The sequence below is a fragment of the Brienomyrus brachyistius genome, chromosome 12, assembly GCF_023856365.1.
Source record: "Brienomyrus brachyistius isolate T26 chromosome 12, BBRACH_0.4, whole genome shotgun sequence".
Lineage (NCBI taxonomy): Eukaryota > Metazoa > Chordata > Actinopteri > Osteoglossiformes > Mormyridae > Brienomyrus > Brienomyrus brachyistius.
In genome coordinates this window covers 6238920-6253285 of record NC_064544.1, presented here as the reverse complement: position 1 = coordinate 6253285, position 14366 = coordinate 6238920, and the positions used below count along the sequence as shown (strand labels likewise).

General features: G+C 52.5%; 1 protein-coding gene across 1 annotated transcript in view; it reads left to right on the top strand.

Annotated features, from left to right (window-relative positions):
* Window positions 1-14334, top strand: part of LOC125704775 (lipopolysaccharide-responsive and beige-like anchor protein) — a 106465-nt gene extending 92131 nt beyond the window's left edge. Inside the window, exons 48-56 of the mRNA XM_048970785.1 lie at window positions 1025-1114; window positions 3325-3502; window positions 3880-3945; window positions 4373-4528; window positions 7048-7215; window positions 11244-11342; window positions 11421-11617; window positions 12331-12482; window positions 13040-14334. Of these exons, the coding sequence (XP_048826742.1) occupies window positions 1025-1114; window positions 3325-3502; window positions 3880-3945; window positions 4373-4528; window positions 7048-7215; window positions 11244-11342; window positions 11421-11617; window positions 12331-12482; window positions 13040-13172 (1239 nt within the window). The 3' untranslated portion in view covers window positions 13173-14334. The remainder of the gene's footprint in view (window positions 1-1024; window positions 1115-3324; window positions 3503-3879; window positions 3946-4372; window positions 4529-7047; window positions 7216-11243; window positions 11343-11420; window positions 11618-12330; window positions 12483-13039) is intronic.
* Window positions 14335-14366: the final 32 nt, after the last annotated feature.

The window sequence follows — 14366 nt, the reverse complement described above, 5'->3', positions numbered from 1 at the left end:
AGGGCGGAGCTCTCACTGGCGCCGCCAGAACACCGCCGCACACTGGCCAGGGCGGAGCTCTCACTGGCGCGGCCAGAACACCGCCGTACACTGGTCAGGGCAGAGCTCTCACTGGCGCCGCCAGAACACCGCCGCACGCTGGCCAGGGCGCAGCTCTCACTCGCTCCATTTATAATGTATTTACATATATATGGCCAGTAAACACTCCAAATTTAATCAGGAGTTATTTACCCCCTGGCTGCTTAACCAAACTGACCCAAAAGAAATGAAACAGCAAATCACCATGACCTTGATTTGGGCCTTGATGATGCTGAGTTGACAGGCAGGAGTGGTTCTCTGTTTCTGCAGGGGACGTTCCCCTTCCTCATATGGCGTATGAGGGGTGGAGTCTGGGCAGAGTACATGACATTGGAGATGGACACCACGTGCTTAGAGACTCACCCTGAAATGTGGACACTGACGTCCATATTTGCTATGGGGCCCTTTATCATCAAAGGGAAGAAACGCAGTCCGCTTCATAACTGGGACTGAAGATCGGCTGATTAATGCGATTCCAGACCAGTCTGAGGCCCCCTGCCAGTCGGACACCCCATGCCAGTCGGACGCCCCATGCCATGTCCCGTGTGTGTCCATCACTCGCTGGCCCTTCTGTCTGCCAGAGAAATATGACTGGGAGATTAAGCAGGTTTTTATGGGATCTGTTGACGATGACCTCTTTAGGTGAGGGGCCTTTCTGTAGGGCCTGTGACTGATGCCTCTGGTTTCTGTGGGTCTTTGAGAAGTGAACCTCATTTTTATGGAGCTTGTTAGGGTTGAACTTGTCATTCATGGGGTCTCAGATGGCAGCAGGGTGTGCGGGACGCCAGGCCGTCTCTGTGCAGTATCTCATGCTCTGTGACGACCACATGGCCCATACAGCTTTGGCTGAGAGCTTGCGGACTGTCACACGTTAGCCCCGCCCCTGTGGTTTTGCAGGTCCGCTTATCTCCTCCTTATACCTCCTGCTGGTCTCCTTTGCTTCCAGGCGGTTGAGGCCCAGATCCGTAGCTTTGGACAGACGCCCAGCCAGCTGCTGAGTGAGCCCCACCCTCTGAGGGGCGCTGCTGTGGCCGTGGTAAGTTCTGGACTACAGCTACATCATATTCGAGGGCTCCACCCCCCCCCCCCCCCCCAAACGATGCACGGCACCCAGACAGTAACTGCTCTCTCACTCTGCTCTTCCTCTCATCCCTGCAGGACATCTTAGAGTAAAAAACACAGAAGCCAAAAATTTAGTAGTGAAGAAGTAAATAACTGAACACATTTGTCAAAATCCCATATTCTCACTGTATATTTACTTACAGGGGTGCGCTTTTGTAAACTCTTTTATTTCATTCCATCAATTACTTTTGCTAGTAAATATCTGTAGAGAACTTGACCAACAAAGTCTGGGGGGTCCTCCGCCGGGGGGCGGTGAGCTCCCGGTTGGCGGGGCCCTTCGGACCTGGACCCGCTTACCTCGGTGGGGAGGTCGCGGGCAGAACTGGGGGGCTCGCTGCCCGTTTCCCCTCTGTGGGCCTCCTTGTATGGGGGGTGGCACCCGCTTAGTCCCTGCAGGCCTCCTCTCGGGTTGGGTGGGTGGTTGTCTCGGGGACGTATGCCTGTGGACCCACATACCGTGGGGGCAGCAGGGTGGCCTTGGCCCCGGGGGGGGGCATCAATTACCGTCACATCCAATGACAAATCAGTTCACACCTACACTTGCACATACAAGAATGGCCGCATACGAGGTTGAGCAATCAGTATCATTACTGCTTTTTAAAGTAACTAGATATAGGAATTTAACTATGCGTGTATATTTGTGTGATCACATGTGTGTATGCTACATATATATAATACCTATTTCTGATATTATTATTATTATTATTATTGTTGTTGTTGTTGTTAATTTAAACAATCTTAATTTAAAAAATATCTTAATTTTTTGTATAATCACGGTAGTAGGGCGGGAGAGTTCGGAGTGGCCACCCTGGAATTGATTCTCTTTACACTTTAACTTTTATTTAAAATAAAGTTGTCCTCCGAGGAGGGGGGGTGGTGGTGGACAGAAAAAAAAAAGAAGACCAGCAGAGACATGACAGGAGGGGTGCTGAGGGCTGGCGCGAGATCAGCATTAGATCGTTAAGGGACGCGTCTCGTAGCGGGATGCCAGGGTCCGGCTGGGCCCCACAAGGTGGCCGCTGAGGTGCCTGACGCTTTAATTGCGTATCCTTTGCAGCTCTGCCAGGTGTGATGTCTCAGGCGGGTTCCGGGGGGGGCCTGCAGCGGCCCCCGCAAACAAGAAGCAGATGAGACCCCCACCCCCCCCTTCCTGGGCTGCTGGTGATGACATAGCGTCAGGGTGCCTAGTAACCTGTCAGCTGCAGGGATTTGGGGGACGTGCCTCTGACATTAAGCACGGCCGGGCATGGGTTCGAGACGCGATGCAGTGGGGATTGGGAAAGGCGGGATGGGGGATGGAGGGCTGGGATTTCTTTGCAGCGGACGTGAGCGTCCTCGGGCAGCTCCGCTCTGGTTAATAGTAGCTAAGGAGCTGGCCTGCCCAGCATGTGGCAGCGTTTATCTGACGGTATGGACTCTGCTTGAGGATCAGGCATGTCCTCCGACGGGGTCACAGGCAGCACACCTTTCACATCAGTCTTTCTGTGCCCAGGAGAGCGCCCAGGCTTCATTATGTGCAGTGGGTGGGGCTTTGCAAGGGACCCGCCCCTCACAGAGCTTCACCCACCCATCTCTGTAGCTTCCCTCAGTTGCTCTGCTCCTGCTTTTCTGCATCTCATGCCATTCCAGAGGCTTCTGTTCTCCAGCCTGTCCCCTATCCACCCATCCCTCGTGTGTGCAGGGGCCTGCATCTGGCGGGGGGACTTTGTTTACCTGATTATGTGTAATTACTGTCAGCCCTGTCAGTGCCCCCCTCGCCCGCATGCCCGCTGATGTCTCCTTTCCCCTGCTGCTTTCTCCTGCCCCCCCACCCCCCCCGCCTCCCCCCGACCTGGAATGTTAATGACTTCCTCCCCCTTGGGCGGTGGGGGGCTTGGGGTGAGGACTCGGGTTACTGGGGCACCAAGCAGCACTAACCCACCTTGGTCATGCCGCTGAAAGGGGGTTCAGACCCTGAGGGGCTTCCATCCCAGCGGCCTGTACTGCCTGCTCCCACCAGTTCCATCCTCATCCTCACTCTGTCCCTCTTCATCCTCTTCCTCCATGTCTTCATCCTCTCACTCTCTCACCTCCCCTTCCTGTTGTCCATCATTCACACCCCCCCCCTCCTCCATCTCTCCACAGCCCCCGTCGATGTCCTGCAAGCAAACGCAGAGTGGCGTGATCATGGTGCTGAAGTTTCCCACCAACTCGCCGGTGACCCATGTGTCTGCCCATACCCAGCCGGGGTCGCCAGGGGGCGCTCTCGTCACCGTTACCGCCAGCCGGATCTTTGGCATCAACAAGTGGCACTGCGTGGCAGGTGAGTGAGCGAGCACTGGGGCATTTTGGGGAGGGTGGAGGGGGCATACAGCCGGTCCATTGGGGGTTGTACCTGTGTTCCACCAGGGGGTATAGAGCCAGTCCACTGGGGTGTAGCTTTGGTCCACTAGGGGGTATAGAGCCGGTCCACCATGGGGGTGTAGCTCTGGTCCACCAGGGGGTATAGAGCCAGTCCACTGGGGTGTAGCTTTGGTCCACCATGGGGGTGTAGCCCTGGTCCACCATGGGGGTATAGAGCCAGTCCACCAGGGGTGTAGCTCTGGTCTGCCAGGAAGTGTAGCTCTCTTCCGCTGATGGTGGTGTCTTTCCCTCCTTCTGCCCACCTCTCTTTCTTCCCTCCATCTCTCTATTCTCCAGATACTCCTGGCACATCCTTCCCAGGGCAGATGTGCCACCCGCCAGTGGAAATGGACCCCCTCCTCGGTGTGTAATCCGTCACGCCCTGCTCCAGGGGCCTCACCACTTCGTAAATTGACGGCATGCAGTTTGGAAAGCAAAAGGCTGCAGCCGCACTGGCATCAGTGACACCCCTCACCTACAATCCTGTCCCCCATCGGGTCAGGACTGCCTTAATCCAGAGGGGGGGGCAGGGCAGGTGTACTGGGCGATCACCCGTCAGTTTATGCCCCTCCTGCTCAGTTACTCTTGAGCTGTTGCTGCTCTGACGGTTGACCTGATTATTCCGTGCCTTTATAAGGTACTTCTACAAACATTTTCACGTGGGCGTCTAGCGTCACTGATGGCCAGGGCTGTCTCCATCATGCAGTACACAGATCATGTTTGTCTTTATACACGCCAGTGGCTCTCTGGCTCCTTGCTTGTGTGACAGCGCCGCCCCCCTCCCTCCCAGCCAGTGGCCCTCCCCCACCCCGGCGGCAGATTGCTGACCCGCTGGACCGCAGTGTCTGCCTTCACGCCCACAGCGTTGTGGTAACGGCGGACGCACGTTTCATCCTGGCCTGCGGCTTCTGGGACGGCAGTTTCCGCATTTACTCCGCAGACTCAGGTAAGGGTTGGGGTGGGGGGGGGGGGTTGCTTTCAGGCCTGTCAACCAGGGTCCCGAGATCCACAGACCCCCGACACCGGGCGGCTTTCTGTTAAATGTGACATAATGTCAACACCTGTCATGCTGTTAAAATGTCCATAATACGCCGTCCAGAGAAGAGACAGAGAGGTTCTCTGCAGTCCGGCCTGCAACCAGACACTAAACGAATGTGTCTGTGTGTGTCTGTCTGTGCGTATGAGTGTGTGTCAGTGTGTCTGTCTGTGCGTATGAGTGTGTGTCAGTGTGTATGTCTGTGCATATGAGTGTGTGTATATCTGTGCGTATGAGTGTGTGTGTCTGTGCATGAGTGTGTGTATGTCTGCATATGTGTGTGTGTATTCTGTGCATGTATTTCTGTGCATGTGTGTATGTCTGTGCGTGTGTGTATGCGTATGTGTGTGTGTATGTATGTGTATGTATGTGTGTATTCTGTGTGTTTTCATTACTGAAGCTCTGTACTCAACATAGTTATTTGTACAGACTGAGCACTAAATTGGCTGGTAATGTGTCGCATGTTTGTTTAGATTCCTAATGGCGTGTTTATTGACACGCTGATCCTCTGCTTGCTGTCTGTCTTACTGCTGCGGTGAGCTGCATGTGTGACAGGCTTCCGTAGAGCTTGGGATCTCCGCTGCCCTGACGCACATGACGTCACTTTCATCCCCCGCAGTAACAATGACTGTCTGATCACCGGTGTCATGCGTCGTGTCACAAGTCAACCTGTTCTGCACTGTTTCCGGCGGTCTGACTGTAATTACTCCTCATCTGTAAAACAGTCCAGAACATAACATACCTGGTGGAGGTGGGACAGGGAGGGGCTGTGTGCGGGTCCTTGAGGACTGGGTTGCGGCCTAAGAGTGGTTGAGGTGTTAGCTTCCTTTTCCCTGCAAAGCCTGAGAATCACTGTTCCCCCCATACGACTCGCTGCTCTAACGGAGAGAAACTACCCACATCCAGCCCGCCGTCACGCATGCGCTATAAACATGCCCCTATTTGTGCGATATATCTGATGTTTTCCACATGTGTCATTATGCACTCGTCCCGCCAGCGGGCAAATGTCAGAAAAGCAGGAGAACTTCGTCACCCCAGTTTTACTCCTGCCTGTGCGTTTCAACAGATTCCCTTTGAGCTCAAGTCGTTTCTTTATTGTCTTGAGCAAGCTGCTGGCTGTCAAGTTTATTGTTTGGAAATTCTGCAGTTTTATTTTAAGAAGTTTATTATGTGTTTTATGTTGCTGTAAAATTAAATTCACACTCTTCATTCTTTACTCCGCATTTTAGTCAGAGATATTAAACAGCCTGCAGCCAAAGCGTTATTTTTTTAGAAATAATTCGGCTCCAATATAAGTTGTATGCAGTATTGCTAATAGCAATTTCTCTAGTTTATGCTATTTGGTGAATTGTTGATAGTATTCACTGTACAGTCTATATGTGTATGAACACACATGAATGCTGTTTTGTGTACAGTCTGCACTGCATGTGTATGAACACACATGAATGCTGTGTTTTGTGTACAGTCTGCACTGCATGTGTGTGAACACACGTGAACGCTGTGTTTTGTGTACAGTCTGCATTGCATGTGTATGAACACACGTGAACGCTGTGTTTTGTGTACAGTCTGCATTGCATGTGTATGAACACACGTGAACGCTGTGTTTTGTGTACAGTCTGCACTGCATGTGTATGAACACACGTGAACGCTGTGTTTTGTGTACATTCTGCACTGCATATGTATGAACACGCAGCAACGCTGTGTTTTGTGTACAGTCTGCACTGCATGTGTATGAACACACATGAATGCTGTGTTTTGTATACAGTCTGCACTGCATGTGTATGAACACGCATGAATGCTGTGTTTTGTGTACAGTCTGCACTGCATGTATATGAACACACATGAATGCTGTTTTGTGTACAGTCTGCACTGCATGTGTATGAACACACATGAATGCTGTGTTTTCACAGTATTCACTGTACAGTCTGTATGTGTATGAACACACGTGAATGCTGTGTTTTGTGTACAGTCTGCACTGCATGTGTATGAACACACATGAATGCTGTGTTTTGTGTACAGTCTGCACTGCATGTGTATGAACACACATGAATGCTGTGTTTTGTGTACAGTCTGCACTGCATGTGTATGAACACACATGAATGCTGTGTTTTCACAGTATTCACTGTACAGTCTGCAATGTGTATGAACATGCAGGAACGCTGTGTTTTGTGTACAGTCTGCACTGCATGTGTATGAACACACATGAATGCTGTTTTGTGTACAGTCTGCACTGCATGTGTATGAACACACATGAATGCTGTGTTTTGTGTACAGTCTGCACTGCATGTGTATGAACACACATGAATGCTGTGTTTTGTGTACAGTCTGCACTGCATGTGTGTGAACACACATGAATGCTGTGTTTTGTGTACAGTCTGCACTGCATGTGTATGAACACACATGAATGCTGACCGCATCGGCCCTTGCAGGGAAGCTGTCCCAGGTTGTGTTTGGGCATCGTGATGTGGTCACATGTCTGACCCGCTCTGAGTCCTACATGAATGGCGACTGCTACATTGTCTCGGGGTCCCGGGACGCGGCTCTGCTGCTCTGGTACTGGAACGGAAGGACTGGTGGCATCGGAAAGAACGGCGGCCGTGAGTACCATCCCATCTCCCATTACGTGGGGACTTCACAAAGAAAAACAACATTCCCCAAATTATGACCTTGCCCAGGCGGGATATATGCAGGGGCAGTGACAGTGGGGAGGTCAGGGTTAGGGTCATCTGTGTGTCCTTAACGACACACTGCATTTGCATTGTATTCTGTTTCATGCCAAAGCGCAGTAAGTGATGCACACGCCTTCCCATGTGGTGATGTAAGTGTGGAACATGTGATCTCATCAGGGGATTCAATTTATATTCATTTAAACATGACCATTTTGTCATATAACACTTATATGCATCTGAAAACGGTTATAATACTTCAAAGCTTAATACAATAGTCATCACAGGGCTGGGGTATGAGTATGGGATACCAGTCCATCACAGGGCACCGGGCCTGGTCACACCCTGGACGGGATACCAGTCCATCACAGGGCACCGGGCCTGGTCACACCCTGGACGGGATACCAGTCCATCACAGGGCACCGGGCCTGGTCACACCCTGGACGGGATACCAGTCCATCACAGGGCACCGGGCCTGGTCACACCCTGGACGGGATACCAGTACATCACAGGGCACCGGGCCTGGTCACACCCTGGACGGGATACCAGTCCATCACAGGGCACCGGGCCTGGTTACACCCTGGACGGGATGCTAGCCCATCACAGGGCACGGGGCCGGGGTACACCCTGGACGGGATCTTGGTCCATCACAGGGCACGGGGCCGGGGTACACCCTGGACAGGATGCCGGCCCATCACAGGGCACGGGGCCGGGGTACACCCTAGATGGTATGCCGGTCCAACACGGGGCACGGGGCTGGGGTACACCCTGGATGGGATGCCGGTCCAACACGGGGCACGGGGCTGGGGTACACCCTGGACGGGATGCCGGTCCAACACGGGGCACGGGGCTGGGGTACACCCTGGACGGGATGCCGGTCCATTACAGGGCGGGGGACTGGGGTACACCTTGGATGGGATGCTAGTCTATCATGAGGCAAGACTCAAAACGACTCACAACAGATATGTGAAGTCACCAAGTGAAGGAGCCGCAGCCAGCTTGTTGATTAGAAGAAGGCAGGCCGGTCCGGTCTGCGGTGTGACTCTAATCAGCCGGGCCTTGTGGTGCTGCTGCGCTGCCATGAACCGCAGGCCCCTGGGCCGCAGCAGGGCCCCACAGATGGGCCCCCATCCTTTCTTCAGGTTCCAAGCGACCCCTTTGCTCAGCTGCTCACTGCAAGGCCCACGTCCCGGGTGCTTATTAGACCTCAAACAGATGACTTCCCAAACGAGAGGAATCCTGATGAAGCCAGCATTAGCGTTTGTTTTCCTTGCCTGCTGCCTTTGATTAGCCTCAATCCCACTAACTCCCCCCCCCATGCCCACTCGGGCTGCGTATGTGCCTGTCCTCTCAGCACTCCCCGGTCCTGCTCGTGCCCTGCTCTTGGCCCCCACAACCAGTGTTTGCAAAGGCTGCACTGCCATCTGGTGGTTGGAATAGAGGACTGCATGCTTAATTGTTCTTCAAGTGGGAAACCTCTCCCTCTCTGTGAATGACGCTCCTCTCTCCCTCCTGAGGGAGTCACACACACACACAGTCTTCTCCCTCTGTGTGAATGACGCTCCTCTCTCCCTCCTGAGGGAGTCACACATACACACACACACACACACAGTCTTCTCCCTCTGTGTGAATGACGCTCCTCTCTCCCTCCTGAGGGAGTCACACATACACACACACACACAGTCTTCTCCCTCTCTGTGAATGACGCTCCTCTCTCCCTCCTGAGGGTGTCACACACACACACACAGTCTTCTCCCTCTCTGTGAATGACGCTCCTCTCTCCCTCCTGAGGGAGTCACACATACACACACACACAGTCCTCTCCCTCTGTGTGAATGACGCTCCTCTCTTCCTCCTGAGGGAGTCACACACACACACACAGTCTTCTCCCTCTCTGTGAATGACGCTCCTCTCTCCCTCCTGAGGGAGTCACACATACACACACACACAGTCCTCTCCCTCTACGTGAATGACGCTCCTCTCTCCCTCCTGAGGGAGTCACACATACACACACACACACAGTCCTCTCCCTCTGTGTGAATGACGCTCCTCTCTCCCTCCTGAGGGAGTCACACACACACACACAGTCTTCTCCCTCTGTGTGAATGACGCTCCTCTCTCCCTCCTGAGGGAGTCACACACACACAGTCCTCTCTCTCCCTACTCATTCTTATTCCTTACTTCCTTGGTTCCTGGGGATTATCTGGACTTAACTGTGATCAGATGTAGCTTTAATAAAAACCACATGTTTGCGACTGACTAAAGGTTAAATGATCCTCTAATATATCAAGTTTACTGGTGTCTTTGTAAAGAAATTAGTCTTCATTCTTTAATCCCAGGAGTTGTTCGCTATAAATCAGCCTTTAGCAGCGATATGGCTGTACAGAACACTGGTTGGGTCTTTCGGCTCCATTTTTGGACAGAGTTACTTTGTCTCCTTGCCGCTGCATGTATAGTGTTTCGTTTAAGCTGCATATCTTATTGATGCACAGCCCTGTTATTGCTGAGAGCCGACCCCTATCTTGGGGGCAGGACCAATCCCCTTCTCTCAGCCATCCGCCCCTCAGCAGCCTTCATTCTTTGGTGTCTGTCTTTCCCAACTCCTCGGGCCGTGACACCCCCTCAGCAGCTCTGGCTTCTGACAAACTGTTAATGAACTCACTCTCGGGCTGATTCCAGCCCCTCCCTCTGCTTCCAGGGGTTCCAGTGCAGCTGCCCGTTTAGCAGTGTGATTGCCTCTACACTGACCCCCAGTGGCCATAAGCTATTAACAAAATGCCCCGAATCTTAAAGACTCATAGTCCCCCCCTGCCCCCGAGAGAAAATAAAAAGGGGCTGGTAACCATCTGTCCGCTTCTCTGTGAAATCAAAGCAATGGATTTGTCCTTCTCTGGCTTGATCCTGAATGCTGTATGTGCATTTCATGTTTAATGTTATGAGAAGCGGTTTATGAAGCGGTCATTTATACATGTGTGAGTTCAGGCTGGTGAGTTTGCGATCGTTAAATAGCAGGCTAACAGCGGCCTTTGTGTGTTAGGTAGCTGAAATCAGTCAGGGCCTCACATTAGAGGTCTGACACGAGCTGCACGCGGGGGCCCCGACACGAGCCGCACGCGGGGGCCCTGACACACACTGCATGGGCCCTTGTTGTCGATCGTGGCTCTCATGGCTGTTCAGCCGCAGCCTCCAGATCCAAGTGCCATTATTGTAAACACACAGCTTGGTGTCAGCATGTCTGCCTTTGTTTTTCCTCTGGCGCGGTATCAGCCCGCGCTGCTGATTGGTCACATGGTATCAGCCCGCGCTGCTGATTGGTCACATGGTATCAGCCCGCGCTGCTGATTGGTCACATGGTATCAGCCCACGGTGGTGGGGGCGGAGGGGCAACAGCAGATTCCCCAAACTCCTCAAGACCCCCAGCAAATGTCACCCCACAGAAACACTGCCCACTTTTAATTCATTATTTTGTATCTATAAATGCATTATAATTCCGTTGTATCACAGATTTTTTTCTTTCACGTTCATTTAATATGTTTTCCTAAAGTACCGTGAATTACCATTGTGTCTGAAATATGGTACACAAGTAAACTTGCGGGGCGGCATGGTGGTGCAGTGGTTAGGGTGGGGGGGGCATGGTGGTGCAGTGGTTAGCACTGTTGCCTCACACCTCTGGGACCCGGGTTCGAGTGCATGTTCTCCCCATATCGTCGTGGGGTTTCTTCCGGGTACTCCAGTAGGATAAGCGGTTTGGAAAATGGATGGAGGGAAGTAAACTTGCCCTGCCTCCACCCTAACCCCCGCCACTAGGGGTCAGTATCGCAGCAGCATCCCAGGTCAGGGCATGTGGGTGTGGAAATCTGTGTAATTCAGGCAGGTGTTCAAATATGTCACTCTACCAGTTTAATGGAAAAAAACGACACAAAATATGTCCGGCTGACATTCTAACCATATGTGGGCAGAGCGGGAAACACCCATGGCGATGATGACCGGCCATGGCCAGCAGGTGACGTGTGTCAGCGTGTGTGCAGAGCTGGGCCTCGTCCTCAGTGGCTCCGCAGGTGAGTGTCCAGTGGCCTCCGTCTGCGGGCCCCGTACCTCCTCCGTCATCACTGACCACGCCTCACCCTGCTCCACAGATGGTCCATGCCTCATTCACTCCATAACTGGGGACCTCCTGCGGACGCTGGAGAGTCCGGCAGGCTGCCAGCATCCCCTGCTAGCGCGGCTGTCCGGCGAGGGTCTGTGCGTGGTCTGCTACCAGCAGGGTCAGATCTGCACCTTCAGCATCAATGGCAAGCTGCTGGCCCGATGCGAGCTGGACGAGGATGTCAGGGTGAGCGGAGAGCCGGCTGGGGTCAAAGGTCAGAGGGCTGGGGTCAGAGGACGTGACCGTAGTAATGTCGCTCCTGGCACCTCTTCTTCCAGCTTGTCTTTCTGTCAAGGTCCTCCTGTACTTGTGAGTGAAGTTATGGAAGCTCAGATGCTTGTAGGTCTTACGGAACCTCTTTTTGATGTAACCCCCCCCCCGTATGTGCGTGTGTCAGTGAGTGAGTAAGTGAGTTGGCTTCCTGGAGCACCTCTGTACTTCATCACCGCAACCAGCAGCTGTCTGATTAAAGGCCGGCATGTAAGCGGGTCCCTACCTGCCAGAGGCGATGGAGCCCAGCCCTGAAAGGTCAGGGGGGGCCCTAGGGGCCCAGCTCTTTGATTAACTTGCCATGTGTCAAAGGCAGGGTTGGAAAATCACACAGTGCTGACACAGTGTTCCCGGGAAGCAGCCGGACAGGCCTAGGAAAGGACCCCATGCTAATCAGTGATTCACACCTGCTTCACATTATGTAAATGTGGGCCGTCACTGGAACCTCTGTCCCCGGAGCTGAGCAGGGTCTGCCATGATTATGTAATCCTGGGACTCTGCTTGTCCAGCCGTGGTCCTGTAGACCCAGACTCCGCCTGTCTCGCCATGGTCCTAAAGATCCAGACTCTGTCCACCCTGCCAAGGTCCTGTTGATCTCCCCTGACCAGTTCCTCCTCTGACCCCCACAGGCCATCCTGCTGAGCCCTGATGGGCAGTGCGTGTTCTCTGGGGGTGATGGAGGTGTGCTGAGGGTCTGGCGAGCCCAAAACCTCCAGCAGCTCTTCATCTACCCTGGCTGTGATGCAGGCATCTGCTCCCTGGCCATGTCACATGACCAGAGGTAAGCCCAACCCCCAGCCTGCTGCTGGCCTGGCTCTCCTGCCATGTCAGAGGAGTGCCCCACCTGCTTCCTCCTCAGTTGGGGGTCCCCTCACCCCATGTTCATGAGCCTTTTAATTAGCGTGTTTGAAAACCCTTTAAAGGCAGATGGATGTTCTTCAAATAAACACCAAAGAGATCAGTGAACGGCAGGTTTACACAAGAGCTTAAACAAGCAGCCGGGAGCTGAGGGCCGTCAGCCGCGTAAGTTTATATATACAACCAGCGGAAGGTGCTTTAAAACAAATCCTGATGTCTGAAGTTTACTGTAGCTATCCCAGTTTCTGGGCTATTACCATTCAGGCCCCATAACTGCAGCACATTTGGAAATGACATCACAGTGGTGGTTGTTTGGGGCAGGGAAATGCGAGAATACAGAACGGCACCATGAGAACGCAGTCACATGACCTAATCAGGGCTATTTACGCAGCACTGCTTACCGTACTAACAAAGTGAAAACAGTAACTGTGCCTCAAACACTAACCGGACCGCATCCCCTGCCCCAAACCTACCCCCCAGGTGCGTCATCGCCGGAATGGCATCAGGGAGTATGGTGATCTTCTACAGCGACTTCAGCAGGAGGCCAGAGCGGGCTGCAGCAAGGGCCAGCGAGATGCCCCCCTGCCAGGAACATGTGGGGAGTGTTAACTGACGGACACCTGGGGGGGGCAAGCTTTTAAAAGGCACTGCTCATATTTTGTATTTTGTAGATCCTGTTGAATTGTATAAAAACACAGTTTTTTATATGATCTGAAAGAAAAACGGTTTTAGCTTTAATATATTTGAAGTCGTGCTGAGGATTATAGAAAGTTGTCTTAATCTCGCCCTGTTTTGGGAATATGGTTTTATTACACGTTCCAGGAACCTTGAAATGGACTGATTCCCCGACCTTGGTTTGTCCATAATACTGAAGCGTGTTTCCTTAACCACAGTACGTCACCCCCATCATGTCCCCTTAACTGCAGCATGTCACCTCATGCATGTGCTGTGCTTTATGGAGAAACACGCAGCTTTACAGAAAGAGCTGGGACCGGGGGGAGGGGGGGGGGGGATCATCGGCCCCATTCATGTTTTATTATTTCATTACAAAATGACACTGAAACTGTCTCAGACCTACAGATGTGAAAACCTAAACCAATGGCGTATTCTGGCAAGATCTGTGCGGGCAGGACACCTCACTCCTGATCCCGCCAGAGAAGGAGAGAGAGAGAGAGAGAGACAGACAGACAGAGAGAGACAGACAGACACGCCACCAACACCAGTTCCTGTACAATTAATAACACTTTTACTCACATTTATGGAGGTTTTTTTTTCTGACCACATCCCTTCATTGTTAGCTTTAGCTAACTTCCTCCTCTGAATGCGCTGCATAAACATGCATCTCCATCATCCATTCGTTCATCTTTGTATTATTAAAAAAGGTTTTTTTTTCTCTTTAGCGTTAAACGCTTATTGCCTGTTTGGCTAAAATTGTCTACAAACAAGTCATACCCTCCTCATCAGAAACGTGCTCACAAGTAACAAAACGTCAAACGCGCCCCCCCTTCTTAAAGGGGCCGATGCTCACGTTCACAGCCATGAGCACGCAAACACAGATCCCTTCATGATCAGGCGTGATTTCTAGAAAAGAACAGCGATACGAAGCATAGTAACAGCTAATGACTTCAGCGATATAATGGAAACTAAGGGTGTCTTGCTACAACACAGAAGGATGCGGAATCACGGACAGATGGAGAACAGCCTGCTCCTGACCCGGTGAAGGGAGGCGGAGAATGGCGCACGGTATAAACGGGCCGCGGCAGACCCTGCATGGGAGACAGACCAGGGTCTGCCAGGCCCCTGCTGA